Source organism: Rissa tridactyla, chromosome W, assembly GCF_028500815.1.
Source record: "Rissa tridactyla isolate bRisTri1 chromosome W, bRisTri1.patW.cur.20221130, whole genome shotgun sequence".
Classification (NCBI taxonomy): Eukaryota; Metazoa; Chordata; class Aves; order Charadriiformes; family Laridae; genus Rissa; species Rissa tridactyla.
In genome coordinates this window covers 22529283-22556175 of record NC_071496.1, presented here as the reverse complement: position 1 = coordinate 22556175, position 26893 = coordinate 22529283, and the positions used below count along the sequence as shown (strand labels likewise).

Sequence of the window (26893 nt, the reverse complement as noted above, 5' to 3'; positions counted from 1 at the left end):
CATCTTCCAGGATCACTTGCTTTGTTAAACCCGCCATGGAAGGAAACAGAGGGGCAACAAACTTTTTACAGCAAGGCTTCAAGGCACAGCGACATTTCCAAGGCACAGCAACATTTCCAAGGCACAGCTCACAGGCTGAAGAATGAATCAAAGGCAAACCCTAGGTTCAGCTCTTGGACTGGTACCGGAATCAAGAACTATGCTCTTAAGGTCAACTATTCAAAATTAACTGGAAGCATCTGGATTTATTCAGAACAATTAATCAGCTATTTGTTTGACCTTTATCTATCAAGTTAGTTTTCAAAGCAGCAAGCTAAAGCCTGAAAATTTGTGTCAAATATTTTGCATGTGTCAAATATATTGCATAGACTGTGAGCAACTTGCCACTTTAGTATGCAAAGTTTACAGTTTTAATTGCAAAGCCTCTTTTACCTTGTAGATGAAGATCCTAACACACTAAATCTCACACTAAAGTGAGAGATGGATGTAAACAGCTTCCAGTTTTGTCTCTGATTTTGAACAGAACTGAAATATGTAGATATGCCAGATTCATTTTTGAAGTAATTTCCAAACTAATCCTTGGACTTTTGGTAAGCTGCTTTTTTTGCTAAGTTTGTCACAGTGTCCATTATGTGCAGGATTGCATATTCATACAGAATTATTTAGTTTAAACTCTTTATTGGGACATCCTGTTAAATGGGGATGTGATTACACTACAGGCTATGACAACAGGATATGTGAATGGTGGAGGTCTTGGAAAATGCTGCTATGCCAGGTGGCATATGAGGACAGCGGAGAGGACAATGGGTGCCTGGAGGGCTATGGAGATGAAGAGGGCAGGCAGCACAGGCTGACCCCATTTGAGAAACTAATGCAGGCTGTGTCCCAGAATGACAAAATGGTGACAGAATTAACCCTGGGAAAGAGAATTGGCTTCTATCAAATCAGAGTAGAAATATGAAATGGGAATTTCTCACAAGTGAAGCTTAGAAGTCATTCCCTAACCAGAGGTAGGCAGCACTGTGTGGGTCACCTGTGTGCTGAGCACCCTAGTTCTGTATATATACACATGGACCTCTTTGCAAAGAAAGATGCTATCTGAACTTTAAGTACACATATAGGTTGTATGTGCTTTTTTTTTGTTGTTGTGTGAATCTAGAGTCACAGATAAATGTTTAGGTTTGGATTAGTCTTTAAAGCAGCCAGAAGCATTTTTTCTAGATGGCAGCTATTACAAGAAAACCTAGTCCCTGCACTTTGGACAGTTAACACACATTGCCCCATGGCTCAAGCACCCCCACGGTTTGAAAAAAATAAAACAAACAAACAAACCCAAAACCAAACCAATGTTGTGCCTCCCCTCCTACAAGTCATCCTGTCCATCTGCCATCTGCCCTGCCCCAGCTCATGGACTGCAGGGCTATAGGTGCTAAACCCCCAGGGCAGCCTGGCTAGGCCTGCTCCAGCCTGCACCCAGAGTTAGCAAGGTTTCCTTTGTTTCATATCAAATTTTACTAGTATGGACGAGGCTTTTATTTGGTCACAGTAATTTTGGTGAGAAATTTTATGCCCACTTTACTGAGTCATTAACATAAAAAGCTGGGACAAGAGATGTAGGTGTGGGCTGAGCAGGTGCAGGAAGATGAACTTTGGTACATCCAAAACATGGTAGAAGGTTGTGGTGAACTGTCAATTATTTTTCTTTTTGTAATTAGAGAAAAGCACCCTATATGCTGCTTCTAGGAAGAACTAGAAAGGCTCGGTAACTGCAGCAAACACTTCAGTTATAGGTTTAACTAAGAACCTGTCTTCATCAATCCTGTTCTTCTGCCTCCATCTGGCAATAATAGAAATGTTCTTGTTTTGCCTCAGGGATGACTAGTTTTCCCCACATCTTTGTACACTACTATCTCCTGTTCTTCTCATAGTCTTTCCTTTCCAATTTAATTGATTCTCCTTTTCTCCATCATCTTAACAGGTGAGAGAATGAGATATGCCCCAAAGCTTTCATGCCATATTATCTGTTGTTATATTCTCTGACCACCTCTTTCAGCCCAGACTGCAGAGGTGTGAAAGCTCACGTTTACCCACACCCCCCTTTTCATTTACGTGATAAATATGCTACCAGTGTGACAAGGATTATAGTCTTTCACCCCTAGGGTCAGCAGTCAGAGTTCTTCCAGGATCAGCGTCATGTGCTGTTACCATTCAAACTGCATTTCCTTCCAATTCACCACGCCACCAATCAGCACCACGCAGGAGTAGGTACCCTCTTTCCTAGCAGGCTCACTAGAAAGCATGAAACAGGTCAGATAAAAGCAGCGTAAGGAAGACTGCCTTATACTCTGCACAAGCTCCTTCTCAGTGCATCAAGGGATAATTCAGCACCTTTTACAAGAATCACGTTTGCTTAGACTATCTGCTGCACTCTGGTAGGGGGATCAATTTATGCATTTTTGTTACTAAGAAATGTAAATATACCAAACATGGAGTTTTCTTGATCTGTACAGAGATATACGCATATATATCTATAGCACTTCTAGAAATGTTGAAACACTAAACTTGAGTTAAATAACTTTATAATATTAAGTATAAACATTTTGAATGTTTTTATACCAAAACACATGTACAAATGTAATGGCCTTCTTACTCTTCTCTTAAAGCAACAAGTAAACAGTACTGACTTATTTTTTAATTTACCTCCATGTGCTAGAAAACGAGGTGAAGTCTTTTTCTAAAAGATTTGATAAAAATGATTACTTGTTAAGAAATCTGTGAATGATTGACTAAGATATTCTTGTGAAAAAAACCCCAAAGCTTTTTCCCAGAAATAACAGTTGTTTTTGCCATGATCCAGTTTAATTTTGCTGTCTTGATAAGTTATACAAAGCCACTGTAAACCTATTTTAACCAGACTAATCCTTCAAATACCATCTGTATTCAACAGAGTGAATACAAAAGCCATAACCTACCAGTTAATACATAAATATAAGGGCAATTGTGACTGACCTATTCATACTGCTCTGAGCTACCCTGGTGATGTGGTGCAGCTGCAGATGTATATCCATGTTTTGTGGTCCTTGACGTCACTGTAGATATGCTACAGAAACACATAGAACATAACAGCAGCTTTGCGTTACCAGGACAGCATAAGACAGCTAGATTTGCTGTCTTACAGGATCCCTGCAGTTTATTCTACTTCACTGTTTTTTTTTCCCTTCCTCAGAATAAAATCTTTGTAGTGTGGATTCGTGGCCCACCGTGGCATACAGACCTAAAAAGAAATTAAAATGTATTTTTCCTGTATTCTTTACCATACCAAGAACTACTCATGCATGAACGTGTTGGAAAAACTGGCACAGATATCCTGAGAAAGACAAATCTCTACAACACTGATTTTGGTAACCGAGAATTTGTGGGGGTAAGAAGTTAGGGAAAAGTTCTGTAAGTCGCACCAACTTAAACACACCTTTCCATTATAAACTTGCAGAGACAGAGCCCCTAAATTACCTCCAAGTTTGTCTACTCTGAAACAAAGTACCTAAATTTGACACCTCTATTAGTCTGCAAGTACGAGGCTCAGGCCTAGCTCATCTGAACAGCACTGAGCTAACAATGAAAGAAAAAGAGCAGACTTTCTTTACCAGTATTAGACACCAAAAGTAGATGCTGTAACTGTGGCCATCAGACACGTATTAGCTTGACAGCAGTGGAACACACTAAGACAGCAGATGATTTGATTAGTCCTTGCAATACTCTACCAGCCTTTAGCTATATCAGCAGTGAATAGGATGCTGGAGACAGAAAGGAACATGGGTGTTCATGAAAGTTTACAGGGCTTAGTAGGCCTCTGAAGCTTAGTTTATACTGATCAGAGGTAAAATTTTATTGCGCTTCTATAACCAAGCAATGCTGTAAGTAAATAGTTTTACCATTTGTACCTATTGCATTAACACCTTAAAAAAAAAGTGCTTTTCATGAGAAAGTCACAATTAAGATTTTGGACAAGACAAAGCCAAGATCAGAAGACTCAACATTTGCTATCTTGTGAAATATCCAGCATGGAAAAACTGCACCACCTAAATATGAGACTGCATGAAGCGGTGGAGACACTCTTCAAAACTGCATCTGGTGATGGAGTATGCAGGAGGTGGAGAACTCTTCACTAAAATCAGTACAGAAAGGAAGCTGCTAGAAACAGAGTGTAAAATAATCTCTCAGATTGCATCTGCAGTGAAGCACATGGTAAGTTGTTCTTCTTCCACAGGCATGTTACCCCTCACTACTCTAACAGATTTTGTGGATGTATCTTTTGGTTTTCAACTAGTAGGTTTGTTACCAAGCTTTCAGGTCCATGTTTCTGAAAAGCAAAACAGCTAGAGAAGAGCTATCTTAAAGATATCTAAGAGAGCTTTCACATTCATTCACCTCTGTTAGCTTTTGGGAGGAGACTGAACTGGGAACATCTGGTGGGTGGAACCATCTCCTGGTCTGCTTTAAGTTGCTGTAGGCACCAACTAACAAAGCTTAATTTCTTCAGCTATTTTAAAACATAGGATCAGTCACTCTCTTCCACTAGAAGAAAGTGTTGGAACACTTGTTGAGAAGAGGCTTGTTGTTAGGTATTGCAAACATCCAGCTTGCTTATTAATGAATGTGGGAGACTAGCACTTAAGACTGTTAATTCCTGATCCTCACTTTGTAACAAATCTGTGAAGTTAGCACCCAGTAAGTCACTTACCCTTGTCTAGTCTTCAGTATTGCAAATGGATTTAGGATGATGCTAATTGTGTAGAGCCCAAAGCATCTTATAAAGGCAGAAAAGGGCAATTGCCTGAACTTTGCATAGTAACTACAGCTACTTAAAACAATAGCATAAAAAACACAGGAAGGCTGTTCTACAAGTTTGAGAAGTAAAACTAGTATTTGTTAAAGTTGGCTCAGGGTGCCCTCTGGCAGCTCATATTCTCATATGCCACATGATAGCCTCGGGCTCCGAAAGTCAAAAGCAAGAGTGTTCCCAGGTCAGATGTCTAGAAACTACATTACAAACTGCTCATGGTATATGTAAACAGTATGCGTTTTTTATGTATTTTGACAAAATGCTCAGATTAGCTTCAACACCTTTTCCATAGGACAGATATTCAGGAGCTACTGGAACTTACATGTCAAGATCGCATCTATTTCTTAGCATTAAACTCAGACTACCGAGCTGGCCAACCTCTTTGCTCATACATAGCCTTCTACAAAAACATTTTATTTTTGCTAAGCCATCAAATCTAGTCTACTTAAATCCCATCTCACTACTGTCAATCCATGCGAGGACAGAAGATCCCTGTCTGTTATTGATGACAGTTTAAAAATCTTAGGATGCCAAAGGGTTTCCTTATTGCCTCCAGATACACATACACCTTGTTACTGCAAAGGGTAGGGCAGAGTGCTCAAACACATCCATTCCTCCTAGTTATTTCAAAGATGAAGCTAAACTCTTACCTAATCAAGACAGATATCTCTACTAAGCAGAGCAAATTCAGTTTGAGTCCTTGACTACTACTGCCATTTTCAAGGAAAAAGAGTACAAGTTACATTAGACTAAACTTGGTGTCCTGCAAAGACGTGAAATACCACAAGGCACAAGTCTGTGGTCCTTTTCTCCTGCCCCCACCAGGTCTTCATAGGACATTTGTCCTCGTTCCAGTGGGTATAGGGTTAATTTTCACAAGGACATAGGACAGGACAGAGGTATTTGATGGCATATGATGCCATAGCCAGTAGACAGCCTGGGAAGCTGGCTGGGGGGGGGGGGGAATCACTGCTTGGGAGCAGGCTGGGCTTTGGGTTCAGGTCAGTGAGCAGTGGTACATTGTGTTTTGTATATTCTTCTATCAGTATTATTGATGCTGTTTTCCTCTTTCCTTTGCTGTTCTATTAAACTGCTTTTATCTCAGCCCAACCTGCCTTTTTCTTCTGACTCTCCTCTCAATCCAGCAAAGGGTGGGGGGAGCAAGCAAGCAGCCACGTGTTTCTTTGTTGCCAGCTAGGGTTAAATCATGTCAACATTAGATCACACAACAGAATTGTAGCCACTTTATATGTGATTACATTCACTTCATGGTCTTGGTAAAGTAAAAGCTTTCACTTCATGAGTCCACATACAAGAATGGAATTAGTTAAAAAGAAATTATTTTGTTACTTACACCATTACAGAAATGTAGTAATTACAAAAGCAAGCGTTCTGAACCCTGAAAAAAATAATACACACAGATTTTGCACATGAAGATATCTAGTCTTGTAGGATTAGCCATGATGCCATCACAAATCTACTTAATAAAAATAGTTTATATTAATTAACAAGACTGATATTTTTTGTAAAAGAGCATCCTCCTCATCTTCTTCATCTACTCTATTATTTTTGTATCAGTAGAGAATTAAGTTAAATTTAAATACTTTAACTTGTCAATTTCATTGCAATGTTTATTTCTGACTGTTCAAGGTAATTCACTTTTTCCTGTGTAATTAATCAACAAGGGGTAGTCACTTTTCCTCTTGTTCTATGGCATGATATCATTCACCAGAACTTGAAAGCAGAAAATGTATTCTACACCTGTGTTAACGTGGGAGACTTTGGATTCAGCACAGGAAGTAAGAGACACAAAACTTTAAATATTTTCTGTGGCACTCCTCCTTATGCTGCTCCTGAACTCTTGAGAGATGAAAACTACGTTAGCATTTATGTAGCTATCTGGGCATTGGGAATCCCATTATACTTTATGACAACAGGTATCATGCCATTTCAGGCAGATAGTGGCCAAACTGAAAAAGTGTATTCTTGAAGAGACATACAGTTTGCTTCTCTGCCTCTTTAACATGCCAGAAACTGATAAAAGGAGTCCTTCAGGTAGTAACAACTGAACAATACTCTGTCAAACTTATAAACAGTAATTGGATGAAAGGAATACAGTACCCCAAACCTTTACAGCTGTTTAAACAGAATCCAAAGTATTTATCAGAAGTCAGTACACTCAAAGAGGAAGAAACTGAAGTGAAAAAATATTCTGGAAGATCTGGGAATCACAGACCACCATATTCAAAATAACCAGGGAAGAGAGACACACAGCTCAATAACAGGGGTCTACAGAATTGTTTTGCACCAAGTATAGAAAAATGTACTTAAATGTGTTCCTATCATGTCCCATCCAGACCCCAAAGAACAAGACTTGAAAAGAGGAATCCATTCTTACAGTGGGATGAAGCACACATCCAAGCTGTGTTCTGTTTTATAAATTGCACTGCAGGCTTTCTACTCTGCACATTTAACAAAGTGTTTTATTCACTTTTCACAAGTTTTGGTGTTACTTTTTTTGTAGTTTTTAAATAAACTGAAAATACCTCATCACCTCTGTATTTCTCAAGTCACACTGAAGCACTCAAACGCAGAGCTCTCATATATTTGTTTGCCCCTTGCTCCAGAAACTTGGTATAACCAGTGCAAGAACTCAAGTAAAACAGGTAAGATATCATTTGTGGATATGATCTTTATTAGAAATCAAGCAGTATTGCACTTAACATGCTTGGGAGATTCTTAGTACAAGCATAACAGCCGATTTCTTGAAAAGTTTTACCTTAGCTTGATTCAAACTTTACCACCACAAACCAGGACAGTTTTTGCAGAGAACTAAATTTAAGCAGAAACCAGACAATAATCTTAAACAAGTGCAAATTCTTCTCTAAAACTTCTTCAACAAATTAAACATGGTAAGATTGGAACCTTTATTTTTTTAACTTTATTTAAAGAGACAGCAATGCTGCTGTTGACCGTTGTTCATGATTTGTCACAATTCAGAAAGGCAAGTTAGGATATGCTGTTTTAACCCTGCACATGTGGTTGCAATTCCTAGTGCATAGATAGTTAGGCTACCATCTACTAACACCTTCCATTACTTGTACAATTCTGACAGTCTAGAACTGATTAGACTCCCATTGCACTCCCCAAAAAAAGATATAAGCATACTCTAAAACTCATGTAGTTTTAAATTCTTGCTTTAGCACTAGGTATCACAGTAAGTTGAATACAATCAATAACAAAATCCACTTATATACTGAGCATTACAGGCTTGTACTAACTTCTGCCAGACTACTTCTGCTAGCACAAAGGTGATTTTGATACTCTTGACCACTGCAAGTTAAAAGTTGGATAGCCTGACACTTCCAATTGTTCTGAACATCATCAAGATGTAGATACTCCTACCTTCAGCTTTAATCAGGTATTTTATACTTTAATTTTCAATATCATTAGCTCCAATGCAAACAATAGCTGTCCTCCAAACAGGCACAGTTGAAATGCCTAAGTTAAGAGGAAGAGCCTATATTTTAGTTAAGGCAAGTAAACCAATACAAGGTTTAGAGAGGTACAGTTGGTGCTTTCAAATTTAAGGGCAGGGATGCCTTATCTATTATGGGGACTGATGAGATGATCAATTGACTTTAAAAGCCATAATTAATATAAGCGAGCAACAGAATGACTCTGAAAAGCTACCCATGGGCATCTGGAGTCAGTGAGTCTCAGGTAAGTAACCAGGCAAGGTTACTTCAGGCAAGAACCAATCCCCTTTCAGAATTTTTGTGAGAAGAGGATAAAACAATACCATCTTTCATAAGACAGTAATAAGATTAATTGTAGTTCATAAGCTGGGAATTCTTTCCTCCACTATAAACAGTTGCCATCTGAAAACATTTAAGTTATCTTAAACCACACTCCTGAAATAAATTTCCCACCAGCCTAAGCAACCCTTTCATTCCACTTTTGTAATGGAATGGTATTAAGAAGAAAGATCCAGAAGGTCCTAACATATTGTGAACCCACAACTCTTAAGTTTTCACAAGGACAGTTCCCTCTTTCCTGTTAAGGAAAGATGCATCCTGAAAACCCAACAAGTCAGTACTACTTTAACAGGTTTCAAGTATCTCAATCTTTATTTTAATAAAGCATCTGCCTCACAGAAAGTGAGGTCCCTGTGGTTAATTTTTCATACCAGTAGCTCACTTCTTGGCTTGTCCACTGCCAGCAATGGACTTCATTCCACGGATATATTTTTTCTGGTACCAATATAAGTTTCACAAGGGCAACCTAAAAAATACTTGCAAACACTATTTTCATGCATCATTGCTCCATCATTTTCAGAACAAACTGATTAGTAATCATCAATTTATAATAAACTATTTTACAAAGGGTTGACTGTACAGCGTTCTCAAATCCTAGTGACATAATACAAACACTTAATTGCACACAAAAATATTTTAATTTGACAAATCATTTTTTGCTACTTTATATTAGATAATATAGCTTTATAGAATTAGCAAAGAAAATTCAACAAAGTTTCATTCTGTACATTAGTTCAATCTAAATATATATTACAAGCTTACAACGCTCATGTCATAGTTCATTTCCAATCCAAACTTTTTTAAACTACCAGAAAGGATGCCCCATTGGCATTGTATATATACCACTCACAAAACAGATCGCTTTTAGCTAGCGTTTGAGGGGTGGGAAGACCCCATTCCTACAACATTACCAATAGTGAGAATGACCTCAAAGTACAAGCCAAATCCAAAGTTAAAAATAAGTCTCTTAGAAATGTATTACATAAATAGTGAGGCCAGAGTTCCAGAAAAAGTAATCTTCTTCCCTTCCTTAGTTTGCCAATTAAAACAGCTTCATAATATCCAGAAGCTTTATTTGAAAATTCTGCTGCCTTAAATACTTCTATTACAGTTAAACAATCCTGAAAGGTGCCAAATCAATGAACCCAATAAATATACCCTTTTTGTTCTTTAGAAGAAAAAAACCCAAACTACTACACCTCCCTTGTTCCTCTTTCCTCCCAGGCTGCTGTGATTTATAAAGCAGGTATAACACCGGTAACGTGGATGTTAGAAGGAATTACATACTAAATAACACAGTAGGTCAGAGTTTCTTGGAAAAAAACACCTGTCAGTCTAGCCATTCTTGATCCAGTCATTTTGACAGAGGAGATTCTATTCCAGTAATGAATGTTAGTTGGTTCTATACCTTTCCCAAAGCAATGGTGTGATGAGAGGTAAACTGGGAGAAAAAAGGGAAAGACAAGTGCAGTATTCAAAAGACTGACTGCTTACTGTCAAGGCACTGAGAACACTACCATTAAAAGCTTGGACTATTTTGCCACCCCACTTTTGAGTACAAGTAGAAGAGTTAACAGTGTAGGTTTCAAGTCATTTTACATGAAAAAAAGCAAGTTGGTTTTTTGTTGTGGTTTAGCCTCAGACGGCAACAAAGAACCACGTGCTGCTCACTCAGGCCTTCCCAATACAGGAAGAATCAGAAGAAAAAGGCAAAACTCTGGGGTTGAGACAAAGGCAGTTTAACAGAACAGCAAAGGGAACAAGAAAAACAACAACAATAACACGGATACTCGATTACAGACCCAGGATGCATGCGCCCCAGCCTGCTCCAAGCAGCAACTTCCTGCCCCCTCCCCCTGCAGCTCAGGGTGGGCATGGCTCACATGGCATGGAATACCTGTGTCCTGGGGAGAATTAACCCTATTCCCACCGGAACCAGGACATTATCCACCCCTTATTCCATACCATCTATGCCATGCCCAGATCTTACAGGTTCCAATGAATTGCCACCACTTTCCCCTGTCATATATATATATATACACACACACATATATTCATGCAGATATAAAGCCCTTAGTTTATGGGCCAGCCCTCCAAAGTGTCTGGTGAGTTCATTTAGTCCATGGCTTCGGGCTCCATCTGTTAGAACAGTCTCTCAGGGCAGGTGAGATGCTGTATTTTTCAGAGCTTGTGACTGGTGTACCCGGTGTGGCTCATGCCCACAGTCCATGGGCTGAAGATGTAGATCTTGAGGAAGTTGCTGGGCGCCAGCTGCTGAGGTCAGTTCTGATCCCAGCATTGCTGTGCTTTACTCAGTTTGTCATCAAAGTCCATCTGTCCTTAATCTGGGTGATTCTTACTGTAGTACAGCTGACAACAATTATAGTAATGAGGACATACAGTGACAGGGTTACTTAGTTATTAACATCATACCATTTGATTCATTGGCTATTCTCGCCCAAAATCAGATCCCCATGAGGTACACATCGGACCTCCCCATCCTTCCGCATCACCCACCAAGTGCACCCAGGTCCTTGGGCAAAAGCAATCCCACAGATGGGTTTGCCTTTGCCTGAGGCAGGACTAACCCAGACTGTCTTCCCTAACATATTCTTCATGTGCACTACGGGGACTTTATCCCCTTCTACGGTATGTGGAAGTTTTGATTGGGCAGGACCAGCCTGATTGGTAGATCCCCTGGTGTTAACTAGCCAGGTAGCCTTTGCTAAATGTGCATCCCAATGTTTTAAGGTCCCACCACCCATTGCTCTCAGTGTAGTCTTTAACAGTCCATTGTATCGTTCTATCTTCCCAGAGGCTGGTGCGTGATAGGGGATGTGATATACCCACTCAATGCCATGCTCTTTGGCCCAGGTGTCTATGAGGCTGTTTCGGAAATGAGTCCCGTTGTCCGACTCAATTCTCTCTGGGGTGCCATGTTGCCACAGGACTTGTCTTTCAAGGCCCAGGATAGTGTTCCGGGCAGTGGCATTGGGGCACAGGGTATGTTTCCAGCCATCCAGTGGTTGCTTCCACCATTGTGAGCACATGGCACTTGCCTTCATGGGTTTGTGGCAGTGTGATATAATCAATCTGCCAGGCCTCCCCATATTTATATTTCAGCCATCGCCCTCCATACCAAAGAGGCTTTAACTGCTTGGCTTGCTTGATTGCAGCACATGTCTCACATTCATGGATGACCTGTGCAATAGTGTCCATGGTCAAGTCCACCCCTCGGTCACAAGCCCATCTATATGTCGCATCTCTTCCTTGATGGCCTGAGGTGTCATGGGCCCACCGAGCTATGAAGAGTTCACCCCTATGTTGCCAGTCCAGATCCACCTGAGCCACTGCAATCCTAGCAGCCCAATCCACCTGCTGGTTGTTCTGATGTTCCTCAGTGGCCGGATTTTTCAGTACATGGGCATCTACATGGCCTACTTTCACAACCAGATTCTCTATCCGGGCAGCAATATCTTGCCATAGGTCAGCAGCCCAGATGGGTTTGCCTCTGCGCTGCCAGTTGCCCTGCTTCCACTGCTGTAGCCACCCCCACAGAGCATTGGCCACCATCCATGAGTCAGTGTAGAGATAAAGTACTGGCCATTTTTCTCGCTCAGCAATGTCCAAAGCCAGCTGAATAGCCTTCACCTCTGCAAACTGGCTCGATTCACCCTGTCCTTCACTGGCTTCTGCAACTTGTCATGTAGGACTCCACACAGCAGCCTTCCACTTTCGATGCTTTCCCACAATCCAGCAGGGCCCATCAGTGAACAGGGCATATTTCCTCTCATTTTCTGGCAGTTTATTGTATGGTGGGGCCTCTTCCGCACGCGTCACCTCCTCCTCTGGTGACATTCCGAAATCCTTGCCTTCTGGCCAGTCCATGATCACTTCCAGAATTCCTGGGCGACGGGGGTTTCCCATTCGAGTTCGCTGCGTGATCAGTGCAATCCACTTACTCCATGTAGCATCAGTTGCATGATGTGTGGTGGGGACCCTTTCTTTGAACATCCAACCCAGCACCGGCAGTCGAGCTGCTAAGAGGAGCTGTGCTTCTGTACCAACCGCTTCTGAAGCGGCTCGAACCCCCCCTCAGACGGCAACCAAGAACCACGTGCCGCTCGCTCAGGCCTTCCCAGTACAGGAAGAATCAGAAGAAAAAGGCAAGACTCTTGGGTTGAGACAAAGGCAGTTTAACAGAACAGCAAAGGGAACAAGCAAACAACAACAATAACACCGATAGAGGAATATACAAACACGATTATGGAACCGCCACTCACCAACCAGAGCCAGACCCTGGACGCCCCAGCCTGCTCCAAGCAGCAACTTCCTGCCCCCCTCCCCCGGCAGCTCAGGGTGGGCATGGCATACCTCTCCTGGGGAGAATTAACCCTGTCCCTGCCGCAACCAGGACATTTTTTTTTGTTTGGGTTTTTTTGGGGGTTTTTTGTTTGTTTGTTTTGTTGTTTTTGTTTTTTTTTTTTTTTTTTTTTTTTTTTTCTATGTGATACAAAACCTTGTAATAGACTACAGCTATGCAGCAATTAAATTCAGACATGTTACGGAATCCACAAAGCCCCTGGCAAGTTCCTCCATCTCCAGTATATTCATGATTTTAGTGTTCTGAAAATACTATCAGCACACCATATTATGACGAATCTTTTCAAGAAGTTTAAACAGTTTTTACATGCTCCAATAAAGTATTACTGTACACTGAAATTTCAGTACTACTGCAATCTTTTTTCTCTCTCACCCTACACCCTCATACCTTTTTTCATTCCCCACCACACAGAAGTATCTTAATGCTCCCCATTGGAACTGGCAACAGTAAGGCCTTCACATTCTGTTGTTGCAGGGATTCTTGTCACTTTCTTAGCAGGGCTTGGTATCTGCTGGGGGGGAATGGAGGGAGACACACACACACAAAACATTAAATATAGTTTTTAAATTCACAAACACTCATACTTCATAGCTAGTCCAACACCCAAACATTCATGCTACACTGGACAGCTTGGTCTGAAGTCATTCAAATCTGTCATGCTTCATGCAAACTGATTATGTGAAGAGAGCCCATTTGTTCTTGTTTCAATCTTGTGCAGTTTTGTTCTTGTTATGATGAAATGTATTTTCTTAAAATCCCATGCCTTTTTTTTTTTTTTTTTTTTTTTTTTTTACACACTTCTGGCTTAATGTTACATATTTTAACAAAATACTTGATATAACTTGTTAAACCACTTCCTCTTTTAACACATGCGCACATGCTAAGGCAAACACAAACTGTTCCACCATTTGTATCAAATGAAAAAGAGTGCTGAGTGTTCACCTCACAAACAATGCCTGGGTGGACAACTTCAACTCCTGCTTCCAGAGGTCCAACACCCATGAGTGGACGCCGTGCATAAGTTCTTCTGTGTTTTTCATCCACACACACAAGGTACCATGTTCCTTCGAAGAGATCTTCTACTGAAGACTGTGGAATATAGTTGGCTGTGAAAAACAGCCAAACAGTTAGTAAAAAAACTAACATACTGTTAGTTGGTTCCTGGTGAGAGTTTTATACAACACAAGCCTTTGCAGTTTGGAAGTAATAAGAGAGGAAAACCAAGTCTGCATTTTCATTTCAACCACACTGGGCCAACAAACACAAGCTACAGAAAAGTACTTTATGAGCTATTCTGAAGTACAGAGTTAGATATTTCCTTTATTCTACACCTTAATGATTAAGTCATGCAAATTAATCTGTGAGTATTTTGCTGTAGGACTAGGAATTATTTATATTTATGACATTCTTACCCAAATTATGTGTTTCCTGTCTAATCTTCATGTTTTCAGCAAAGACAACAGGTGCAATGCATTTTCTTGAGTCAAGTCTTGTTTTAAGATCAGAAAGGCTAGCAGTTATTTTGTTCAGTGCAGAACCTACAGTATAAAACCATCATGTAAAGTAGCAACAGTATGAGAACTGCACACCAACATGTTAGTATTTCAAGCCTATTCAAAACATTTTGCATTAGAGAGGCTAGAGTCTTAGTCATTTAAAAAAATATTCCCAATTACTCAAGCAAAATGCTTAAAGCATTTGAAGAACATTATTTGCCCAAAGAGACACTTGAAACATTCCCTGGAGCTAGAACATCTTCAGTTTAACACTACTGTCAGTAGGCACTGTTCTGCAGGTTTACTTATGCTGGTGGACATAACAAAGCATTTAAAGGTGAGCTGTGCAAGGGACTTATTAACATCTTTCTTCCTTTCACTCACCAGGAGTGGCATCCTGTGTAACTCTGATAGAATACAGTGTAGCAGCAAAACCAGAGCCATATGAGAACACACTAATTCTCTGTCCTGCGAGCTGCTCTGGGGAGTACCTACAAATCAAGCAACAGTTGTTTAAAGTGAGAATTAAGACAAGGTGCCAATTTTAAATACCTAGAAAGCACAGCTAGCATAGAAAAAGCAGCCAGCAGAATTATATTGACTACAATACACATTTAGTGTGCTAAACATATAAATGATGACTTTTAAAAACAGTATTTCAAACACTACAGTTATATGAGGATTTTCAAAGCTACCTAAGCAAAAGTGAACAAAGAAATGCCCAGAATATGATTACCTAGAAGGCAGTTTTCATTAAGCAATCTGAAGCCTAAAATGAACCATCACATCTTAGAATGCAAAGTCACAATAAAGAAAAAAGGACCTAAGAGGAGTAGTTTGATTTAAATTTAACATGATTTTGTAGAAGTCTGTCACTGCAAAAAAAACCTACCCCAAACCAACAACAATTTGTTAAGTAAATACTAATTTAATTTGACTTTGCTTATTATTGCTGGGCAATGAGTAGATTGAGAGCAGCCCTGAGGAGAAGGACTTGGGGGTGCTGGTGGACGAGAAGCTCAACGTGAGCCAGCAATGTGCACTCACAGCCCAGAAGGCCAACCACATCCTGGGCTGCATCAAAAGAAGCATGGCCAGCAGGTCAAGGGAAGCAGGTCAGGGTCCAGAGGAGGGCCACGAAAGTGATCAGAGGGCTGGAGCACCTCTCCTATGAAGGCAGGCTGAGAGAGTTGGGGCTGTTCAGCCTGGAGAAAAGAAGGCTCTGGGGAGACCATATAGCAGCCTTCCAGTACCTAAAGGGGGCCTACAGGAAAGATGGTGAGGGACTCTTTATGAGGGAATGTAGCAATAGGATGAGGGTTAACGGTTTCAAACTGGAATAGGGTAGACTTAGATTGGATATTAGGAAGAAGTTCTTTACTCTGAGGTTGGCGAGACACTGGAACTGGTTGCCCAGGGAGGTTGTGGATGCCCCTTCCCTGGAAGCGTTCAAGGCCAGGTTAGATGGGGCTTTGAACAACTTAGTCTAGTGGAAGGTGTCCCTGCCCATGGCAGGGGGGTTGGAACTAGATGATCTTTAAGGCCCCTTCCAACCCAAACCATTCTATGATTACAGTGGAACAGAGAAGACATCCAGATTCTCTTTTACACTGGGGTGTGCATATGTGTGTGTTGAGGCTGGAAAAAAGATACACCACCTTACAAATAAAATTCTACTTTGGAAGGCGTTCTCTTTGAGACCAGCTTCTGACACAGAAATTTTGAATCTGCTTTTCACTTGAACCCACTGTGTATGCAGAATAGTTTTCTAACTTTAGTCTTGCTACTTAAGGCAATCTAGTAGGAAAAGGTTTTCTAGAAGGTGCTTTTACAAAATATCTTCCAAAACTAAACCTTTTATGTGCTTACATATAAAAAACTATGACTTTCCAATTTTATGCTTACTGGGCTAGAAGAGAGGCAAGGCAGCCATAGACTGAAGGGGTATACATATTTCCATTCTGATTGGATATGAGTAACGAAGCTTTGGTTTTCTTATTGAAAAGCTCTGCACTGGCTTTCATAAAAGCTTTTTCCACATCTCTGTCAAAATACGTATCTTCAAGTTTTACATCCCTATTAAAAAAAGGTTCAGAAACAATTACTAAAATGACAGCAAGGAAAAACACCTTGGATGTTTAACAAATTAAGACTACCTGAATAAGGAGGACAGCAGCCATTCTCACCTGAAAGCTTCCAAACCACTGAAAACACCTTTTGCTTTTTCTAGGTTCTGGTCACAGAGAAAGTCATTCAGCAATAGTCTAGCCACAGATTTCTGTACCAGTTTACAGTATGGAGAATGAAAGATCATGAATCCAAAGTCATTCAAGGTGAAATGTCTGTCTGTCCCCTCTGGAAGTGGCAGAAATGTTGTGTTACAACTTATGTTTAGTACTCCAAGTATTAAAATAAAACAGGGAGATGGCAGGATACCAGTCATCATAACACATCAACATACAAAAGAAAACTGTAAGACTAATTATTGCTGCCAAGTTCATTTAACACACTGCTGTTACTTCTATTTATTATATTATCTATTACTTATCTTGTGCACCAGCTAGCGACGGTTGCCCTTTTTCTTCTAGAATAAGAAGTTAAGCTTAACAGAATCTCAGTATTTCTACCCAGCATTTTGAAATAAGAAATAATCTACTTCATCTAATTACCTAATCTTCAAACCTATGCTTCTTAATACGGGTGAAGCAATTACTAAACATGGGGGTAAAAAAAATATAAATAAGTATCTTATACAACATGTAAATATTAACCTCAATATCTCAAGAGCCTTGGTAGAGGAGGGAACGACACACTTAAGCAAGATATTATACATTACACCAACAAAAGCTTGTAGAGACTACTGCTTATTGACTATCAGGTACTTAGCCATACCAGAACAGAAATAAGACATTTCTTTATGGGAGAGTGCAAGCATTTCAATTGTCTCAGAACACACAAACAAAGAAAGGGACCATGTACTAGTCTTTAGATTAGATGCTAAAACTTGAAAATACGTTGTCTGTGTAGCTACACATTCCAATATTTGCCAGATCTTGCAATATCATGTGATGCTACATACCCTTTTGCCACTGGGTGTGAATTTTGTTGCGATAGACAGTATAGCAGCAATCTAACGCACTGAGGTAGCACTGTACAGATAGTTTACCATCAACTACAGGATATTCAGAGACCATATCTGGTTTATAGAAGTCATACACATGCTGCATGTGGGTTCCACGCAGCCCTGATGGAAAGAAATTGACAAAAGTTGAAAATTACTTTATTCAGCTACTTTGAGGCAGTTTGAACACACAGGAAAACAAGTAATATTTGGCCTCAGTCAAGCAGGTTTTCTTAGCACATCAGGCCCTTTAAGGTGAGGTTTCACACATTTCTCAATCATCTGTTACTCAAGTACAGTAGGACTGAGCATGACAAACACCAGCGACAAATGATTTTCATCATTTCACCTTGAAAGTAGAGCGCTATGTTATTTAGCTCTAGTCCACTCTAACAATTTTATTGGAGAATCCCCAAGGAAAACACAGATAGAAGCATCTCTAGTTGTTTCTTGCTGCCTCCTGTAACAGGATTTGGCCAAGTTAACCCAGAGCAAGAGGAAACAAAGTACAATTTCTGACATTAGTGGGAGTTAATCCAGCCCTCTAGCAACCCATAAAAACAAGGAACAGGCTTCAGAATAGATCCAGTATCTGTCTGAACAGTATTTGTTTACTCGTGGGACTAACCTCTCTCAAAAATTAACGGAGCATTTGGACCAACTAGCATAGCAACAGCACCAGCTCCACCTGTTGGCCTGGCATTTCCAGTGGCATACACAGCTATGTCTCCAGCAACAACAATTGCATAACGTCCTGTGAAAAACACAGAAATAAGTATGAAAAGTAGCCAAAAGTCTAGCACATTTTTATATCCATCAGCAATTTTTAGACTTTGGTTATAGAGGAGATGACTCCAGGATTAAAGGGCTCTTCAATCCCAGCAGCCACCGAAATCTACAGGAAAAGACTAGTGATGATTATCCATGTCATTATTTATTGCATGTAACTGAACTAGTGGCAAATGCCCAGAGCATTTAAGAAAGACTTCAGAAGCATACAAGAGTTTACCCTCTGGGTTTTACATGGTTAAACATGAACACTGTAATTGCAAGGCAGACTACTCAAAAAATAGAGACTGACGCAATTTTTCAAGAAAATACCCTGAACTTACCATCCCAAGAACTGGACTCAATCCAATTAATAGCATTAAAGAGAGCAGCGGTACCTCCATAGCATGCATTCATGGTATCGATTCCTTCTACATCCATATTACCAGATTCTTCAAAAAGTTGCATCAGGACAGTCTTTACAGATTTTGATTTATCAATTATTGTCTCCGTTCCAACTTCTAATCTCCCGATACAATCATAGGAAAGGCTGTTCCTCTCCATTAGCTTCTGAACCACAGTCAAACAGAGAGAATTGATATCCTCCCGGTCAGAGCAGAATCCCATCTTTGACTGTCCTAACCCAATGGTGTATTTGCCAACATTCACACCGTCATATTTCTCCAGCTCGCTCTGGTCAACATACTGAGAGGGAAAATATATTTCCAGTGCAACAATTCCCACATCTTTGGGCCAGCAGGATTCAGCATTCACTGGAAGAGCCCCAGGCATCGTGGAAAATCTTGAAGAAAAAAAGAAAACCACAAAACCCAGCTGATTTATTCACATCCATTTTTAGATACCTACTTCATACATAACTTTTTCTATGAATCTACAGAAAATTAAAGTTTCAGGTATTCTACAAGTTCATTTGCAAAAGGCAAGCCTTTGCCTCCAGGTGAAATTTTGATCTGAGCATACTGTAAACATCATTAGAAGTTTTATAACATTTTATATTAAGATCTTTTAAGCAAAAGTAAAATTTCAGCCCTGGAAATGAATATATGTAACCTAAGACCAAGTTATTTCACTGAAGCAAAACACATGCTTAACAAGTGTTGTTTTAGAAATTAAGTCTTAATGTTCACTATTCTACTCTTGCTTATCTGCAAAGTCTCAGTTTTAGACAACCAAGCTGGAAAGATTGGGCTGTTTTGTGTTTGTTTGGTTTGGTTTTTTTTAAAAAAACCCAAACATTGCTAGTTGAGACATCAAGTTAAAAATTTATACTTACCAGGTTACCAGGAAATCTCAGCCTTAAAACAGGCCAGGGTTTTTCAAAATTGCTTTTATTTTTAAACTAAGTGGTCTAAGCTGCTTTGTTTTGTTTATACTTGCAACAAAGATAGAAGGGTGTTTTTGGTGTGGTGTTTTTTGGGGTTTTTTTTTTGGTTTTGTTTATTTGGGTTTTGGGGTTTTTTTGGGGTTTTTTGTTTTGTTTTGTTTTTTAAGATATACACTGTTTTGGCATTCCTGAACACCAAAACTCCTAACGCCAGGCCTGGAAGAACATTTCCTAGGCTGAGATAAACACACAGGTATTCTTCCTGATAGACCAAGTTGTCTTGTTTTAACCCTAAGCTTTATTGTCACTATACTCTAGGATATACTATATCCTATTACTTTAACCCTATCTGTATTACACAAATAGGCACCACCTTCCTGTACATTTGCTTACATCCTTACAGAACACTTGTCCCTTTTGTGCTCAGCTGTACCATCACATTGACCTCACCCAGCTTCTTCCATAAAATCACAATGAGCTGTATAAAGGAATAAAGCCTTTCTATGCAGGAATGATGACTTTACACGATGCACGTTAAAAAAAGTGTTAGGGAAACATTAGAAGCGCCTTCTGCTACACATACAGTTAGATATTGAAGTCTTACATAAGACCTAAAGTAAGAACGCATGGCTCACCATTCATTTTGATTGCCTCTAACAAAGTTTCAAACATACCTATGACGCATCTAACAATTCATTTTAAAGTATTTAATTTAAAGCATTTATTTATATTAAAACGTGTAAATCGCTTTATAGCTGTTATTTAAAACTGCTTACTGGAGCACTACAGAACAGCCCTATGGTGTATTGCCACAAGATTTCAAGCAAGAAAACCAATTTTGCATTGTCTACTCTGCTGCCACCCCAGGCTCACGATTTCCTATCTGCTCACCCAAAAGCACAGTGCCTACAAACACCCCGCTACAACATCCGGATAAAACCGAGCACCGCGGCTGACCGGAATTCTTTTTTCCTAACCCATCCCGTTGCAAAGCTCCTCAGCTCAGACGATCGCGCTGCAAGCTGCAGCGCCCTGCCATGGGCCTGCCACCCCACTCCCCCCGCCGAGCCGACCCCGCTACGCTGCTAAGGGCACCCCTGTTACGTGAAAAGGGGCAAAGCGGTTTTGGCAGAAAATAAACCCCCTTGCGTTCTAACACTCCTCACCGAGGTGGGAGGCTAGGTGCGGCTAGGTTTAAATTCTGAGTGATGCCCAATTCAGCACTATCAGTCCAATCCCGTTTAATATGTATTAAACTATTACGATTTGGATACGCTAATAGTGGACTGCACCTTCAGTCTAGTCGTGCTCATGAACTAGCACGGCCTCTCTCGAGTCTTTGGTCGTGTTCAGTGAGAAACCAAAATGACTAGCTACTTTAAAAAAAAGTGCAGTTTATTTAAACAACAGATATATAGGTTCTTAGGATTGCCGGTGATAAATACACTGTCTGCAAAGCACGTGCAAATGAAAGCATTGTTACATATACAAAACGCATGACAAAGTTATAAACGATACAGCCTGGCTCTAAATGTAGGAAAGAGAGTCTCTAGAGAAATTTCTAAGTTTCCCGAGGAAGCACTCGGTATAATCTAAGTCTTACCCAAAGGCATCCCTATTGGGGGGGAAGAGAGGCTCAGCCCGTCGACTGCTCCCAGACGTCAGTGATGGAATTCTTTGCGATGGTGTCTTCCCTGGGTATCCCCCCTCTCTCGGGCTATTTTTATACTATTTGTTATCTTCAAGGTGGAGTTTGAGTGACTTTAGTCATACATACTTTTATCATGATTGGTGTAAAATTCTCTCGCTTCACAATTAAAGGTATAGTTTACGAGAAATTCAGGGCGCAGACTCAAGAAGGAGTGGTCGCACCTTGGAGGCGGGTAGCCTTCGGGATGGAGGTGTGTTTTGGTATTATAATGACATTAGAATGAGCAGAGTTTGCACAAAGGACAGCATTTCATCAACATTTGACAAAATGTTGGCTCCGAGTATTGAGCGGGCAGCTAATTGGCAGCTTATCTGTTTCATGGTATCATCCCATTCCTGTATCCGCTATACATCATAAGGTAAAGCCACGGAATAATTGCATCCCGTCCCGTACCTCATGTAGTGTCCTTCATGCCAGCTGCGGCTATTTTCTACCTCAGAAGCCTCTTGATTTTATACTTTTCCTTAATGTGTGAACAATGCTGTACTTTTGTATTTTTTAGCCAATTTAGTATTTATTCCACAACCCCCACGACTCAAGGTTACCCATGACACAGCCAGAGAGACTGTGAGGAGCCACTGGGGTGGGGGGGGGTATCACGCCCCGCCCGGCTCCCACCAGCTGCGACCCCGGCCCTTACACCTTGCAGAATCCCATGGCCAGCTCTCGGCAAGTGCAGCCCGCTTCACCCCTCCCCCCCCCCACGCAGAGCCGGGGGAGGCAGAGCGTTCACCTGCGGACTCCCCCCATTCTAATGGGGACTCTCGAGGGGAGATCAACGTCGTCTTAAGTGCCTTGCACAATAAATCCAGCAGCACCAGTATGGAGGCAAACCCTATGAAAACTTGAAATAAAACCCACCAGCATCCCAAATTCCTGGGTTTGACGGACTACCCCATCCTGCATGCACCTCACCCCCATTAGCATTTAATTTTTAAAGTTTCTCAAATGATTTTAAGTTGCACCTTCTTGCATGTTGAAAAATTAGTTGTTTAGCTTAAATAAGTTTTAATTAGACTAAATTACTTAAGGTTATAATATGGTGTTATTTATGCTGTTTGCTTAGCTTTACTTAGCATGAGTAGCTAGATTTGCTGAAGCCTTTAGGCCACAACAGAGTTAATTTTCTTAGTAATTTTCCTAGCAGTGGTACAGTGCTGTGTTTAGTCTTTTAGTATGAGGAAAATGTTGATAACACACTGGTGTTTTGGTAGTGTTTTCCTTAAGTCAGGGAACTTAAAAGTCCCAATGTTCTGCCAGCAAGCACAGGTCCACAAGAAGCATAAAACAGAAGATGAGGAGGCAACAACCGTCATCAGAGACTGCAAGTCAACAAGATAAGAGCAGTCAACAGCCTGCCTGGGCACAAAAAAAAGAATCCAATAAGGTATTAGAAGACTCCAGACTAAAAAAATCACCATTAGACTAAACACATGAACAGTGTGTGAGGGGCAGGTATATAGATGACAAGGGTATAATTGCCCAGAGATTTCTTTGTTCAAGGTCTCCCCCCCCTTCAGAGGCACCCAGCCCAGGCTGACCTTGCTGCTGCACCTTTCAATTAAATTACTTATTTTTATAAAATCCAATGCCCAAGACTCTGTTGCAGGAAACCTAGAGTTGAACTTGAAGGAGGGAGCACACCCAAGAGTGCATATGCAAGGAGTCAAAAGGGGCACCTGTCACCCCACTGGGGTCACCCGCTGCAAAGGGACCCTGGTCCTAGCAGTTAAAGACTCAGGTGGTGTGTGTGTGCGCGCAGCTCCTTGAATGGTGTGTGAATGCTCAGGCAGCAGCTTCTCCTTTAACATTGCACACCATGGCAGTAAGGGCAAGCAGTACCATCACTTTTTTGAACTAGCTGGACTACAAAAAAATAATCAAGGAAGACATCATAATATCTGCCTCCAGGAAGCTGACTCTGGTGGGCAGGATTAAGGATTTGTCATAGCACAGCAGCAGGCTTACACTGTGAGAAATAGTGGCAGTCACAGCTTTCCTGAAGCCGCAGCCAGGAAAGGGAGTGCAGTGGCCTGGAGGCTCCCCCAGGAGCTGCCGGGGCAAGTTCACATCTCCTCTCAGCAGCACAACTAGCAAGTTACACATACACCTCCTGGGGACAAGGAGCAGCATTGAGCTTCAGACCCAGCTCCAAGAGCTGTGTTTTACCCCAAATCTGCACAGGCAATGAAGAGGAGAACATGGGTGGCTTCCTGTTCTCTGTATGAATGCAGACACACTACCAACAGTGAGATTCCCAAGGTCCCAGCTGGGAAAAGGACTTGGGGGTCCAGCCCTTTGTGGCATAAGACACGTCCCTTTCTTTGAAAGGGGACAAAAAGGAAACACAGACTGCTGCCAGCAGACTTCATGCAGGTCCCAACTCAGCATGGTGTCTGACAGCCACCCTGAGGCTGAGCCTTCTAACCATAGCAGAGCTTGGTTCTGCTCCAAGAGTCAGAAAGATATGTTAGAGGCTACAAAGACTCTTAGATACTTAAGTTTAATTAAGTTATATACTAAAAGACAACACATGACAGCACATAATCAACTTGATCTGTAGCAGCCATAGAACAAGAGTGGTTTTAATCAGGCAGTGAATTATAAGGAAATTCACTATGCCAAAAGATTTGCATTATTGGCGAGGGCTGAGGAAGACTGCTCTGTGCTTGTTCATTACAGAACTTTGAAATCAAAGCTGGCATTTAATTCCAGACTAATTGATGCAGTTCTCAGAAAGCTTTTTGCAGAAGACAACTAAAGACAGACTTCCTATTGTATTCACATGGCTCACCAAATATCAAGCTCACCTAATATAGCAGCAGTCAGGGCTATCAGGTTATACTGCAATGAAAAACATTGCTTTATAAGCTTTGCTCTAATCACTTAAGAAAGTGGGACATATGATGTAAGTCAGTTAGTCATTACAGGGCAAAAAAAATTGTATACTTGATGCAAAACAAACATCCTTTTGTCCTCTTAGTCAAACTGCAAACAAAATCCCATCACTGAGTTTTTACTGAAAATGAAAGAGTACTCAAAAGTACTATTTCTTTTAAAATACTGAGAATCAAAAAATGCTTTAATATAAAAAAATTAGAAACCTGCTTTTTTGAATCCCCTTAAGATTCTGTAGGGAATGACGAGCAGCATAAAACAGCCACTACTTTCTGCTAGTGCTTCCAGGCATCAGAAATATGTTCTCCCACAACTGTTAGCTTACATTGTCTTTAAGAATTTGAGACTATTCTGTAAGTGATTTGACTTCATTATTTGCTAATTAAGTTTTTAATTCATAGAAAACACTTGACTGAAAATTAGAAAATAAAGCCCAAGCTTGTTTGCTACAAATAATACATTTAGCAATTCCCTTTGGCTTTTTATTTCTGGAAGATTTGTAGAACAGACTTCGCTCATGAAAGCAAAGCCACTTCAGGCTGTTTTTCAGAAGTTAAACAGTGATGATCTGGTAGCTTCAGTTACAACATCATTTAAATACATCTAGTTATTCCTACACAGCTAAAAGGTTTATAGGTATTGAGTGCAAGTACATGCATGCAAAGCACTTGTCACGCCACGAGAGGTCACTGCTTTTACCCGGATTACTGCGATTTACCGCGGCATGGACCATGCATGAATGAGTCATCACCACGTGCCCCGCTCACCTCTGAGCCAAAAGAATGAGACTAAGCGAGAAGCAAGCAAACAGCGTAAAAGGTCCAAACTGCAAGGAGACAGTATCTTGAATTCCTTCATAAAGATTTATCTGAAGCGTCTCTCCCCGCGAGGGTCAGCGTGCCGCAGGGATCCGAGGCACTCTCCCTCTAGGTTTAGCCCCGAGCACATCCGAGACCGAGACTCCGCTAGCAACACGGGTAGGCTGGCAGGAAGCCCACACCTGTGCAACAAAAGCTATTACGAAAGAAAGCGATGGCATTCCTGGGGGTAACACCAGGCTGCCTTTGCCCTGCGCGATGAAGGGGGTGGCACACCCGCCCCGCCGTCTCCGGCGTGGGGGGGGGGGGGGGGGGGGGGGGGGGGGGCGCCTGTGTCGCGACACAAAGACTATTAAGGGACACACCTAGGTTGCCGTCGCTTTCAGGCTTTTTTGGGGACACTCCGCTAGCGGGGGAAGAGCCCGGAGGAGGAACCCCGCAGCAACAGTCTGCGGGGCCTCGCTGCGCGGGACAGCGGCAGGGAGGTACCTACCACAGCCTTCACCCAGCCAGGGTGCTTCTTTCGGGGGGGGAAAGCACGCGAGACAACATCCAGGGTCCTCCAACACCAGGGCTACGAGGTCTTTCACGATGCATTTTGCCTCGCCAGCTACAGCGGGAGAGAGCAGCGCGCGCTGCTCGATGATGCTTCGTGCAGCGCTCAGCGCCGTTTGCAGGCCGACACCTACCTTAAGTGACACTTAGAAACGCCTCTTTTTTCCTTCTCCCCTTTTTTTCCCCCCTTCTTCCTCTTGCTGCACTGCAAGCACTATTTCAAACGCACTTATATCTACTGAAAACACCGCTCCCAGCTATGCCAACCTAGCCCCACGCCCCACGGGCGGCTCCAGCTACACGCGATATCACAGACCCAGCCCTCCCCCCCGCGGCTCCGCCCGCCCCGCGAGGAGAGGCAGGGGATACTGCCCAGTCCAAGGGCCTCCGGGAGCCGAGCCACCCTCACCTATCCGAGGAAATAACTCCCGATGTCACTCGACACCTTTGCTCGCGTACACGAAAAGTTAACATACCGGCGTGCGGCAGCTTTAAACAGCCCGGCCTCCGGCCAGGACCCTGAGCGGCAGCTTTTCCGGCCAATCACAGCTGCCACCGCCCAGGTCCCGCCCGCCGGCCGGCCGGCCCACAGCTGGCGGAGAAGGCGGGGGGAATGGTGTGAGAAAGTGACGCAGAGTGGCCAGAGGGCAGCGCGCCAATGAGGACGCGGCACTGGCGGTGGGCGCTCAATGGGAGCCGAGCGCAACGCGGGGACAGCCAATGGGAGCGCGCTGCCGACCGCGGGTGAGAGTAGGACGGCTGCCGGTCACTGGCGAGGTGAGGCAGCGGTTGCCTGGCAACGGGAGGCGAGGCCCACCCGTTCCCGGTGAGAGCCGGCCATCGTGTCGCCTCGGCCCCGGACCGGGGCTCCCAGCGCGAACAGCGGAGGGCCGCGGGTGAGGGGCTGGGAGGCAGCAGCGGCGGGCTGAGAGGAGCAGTGGGGCTGGTGGGGGTGCCGAGGCCGTGAGGCGCAGGCCGGGGCGGGCAGGGGTCTGCGGGGGCGGGCAGGGCGCCCGGTGCCACCCGGTGCGGCAGCCTGTGACATCTCTCTTGCCTGTAAAACCTACCCTCCGTCCTTCCCCATGGTGGGCGAGGACGAAGCACTCAGAGCATGCGCAGGGGCTCTGCCAGCAAAA

At 42.2% G+C, this 26893-nt stretch overlaps 1 protein-coding gene and 1 pseudogene across 2 annotated transcripts; one reads left to right on the top strand and one right to left on the bottom strand.

The window, feature by feature from the left end:
* The first annotated feature begins 722 nt into the window (after positions 1 to 722).
* LOC128902107 (serine/threonine-protein kinase NIM1-like) lies at positions 723 to 7283 on the top strand (annotated as a pseudogene).
* A 5855-nt stretch (positions 7284 to 13138) lies between these two features.
* Positions 13139 to 26289, bottom strand: LOC128902127 (hydroxymethylglutaryl-CoA synthase, cytoplasmic-like). 2 transcript variants are annotated; one of them, XM_054184540.1, is made up of 10 exons: positions 26234 to 26289; positions 18775 to 19232; positions 18291 to 18416; positions 17621 to 17785; positions 16728 to 16896; positions 16447 to 16617; positions 14926 to 15032; positions 14458 to 14583; positions 13988 to 14151; positions 13139 to 13556 (listed from the first exon to the last, which is right to left on the bottom strand). In XM_054184540.1, the coding sequence occupies exons 2-10, from the start codon at positions 19220 to 19222 to the stop codon at positions 13464 to 13466; spliced, it is 1569 nt and encodes a 522-aa protein (XP_054040515.1). In that variant the 5' UTR covers positions 19223 to 19232; positions 26234 to 26289; the 3' UTR covers positions 13139 to 13463. The 2 variants fall into 2 exon arrangements, with proteins under 2 accessions (XP_054040515.1, XP_054040514.1); XM_054184539.1 differs by lacking the exon at positions 26234 to 26289 and adding an exon at positions 25892 to 25998.
* Positions 26290 to 26893: the final 604 nt, after the last annotated feature.

Coding starts and splice junctions, on each gene's coding strand:
- LOC128902127 (XM_054184540.1), bottom strand. CDS start 19,222: ATGCCTGGGGCTCTTCCAGTGAATGCTGAATCCTGCTGGCCCAAAGAT. Junction 14,584..14,925: donor TACACAGGATGCCACTCCTG/GTGAGTGAAAGG, acceptor TTTATACTGTAG/GTTCTGCACTGAACAAAATA. Junction 14,152..14,457: donor ACAGGAAACACATAATTTGG/GTAAGAATGTCA, acceptor TGTTTTTCACAG/CCAACTATATTCCACAGTCT.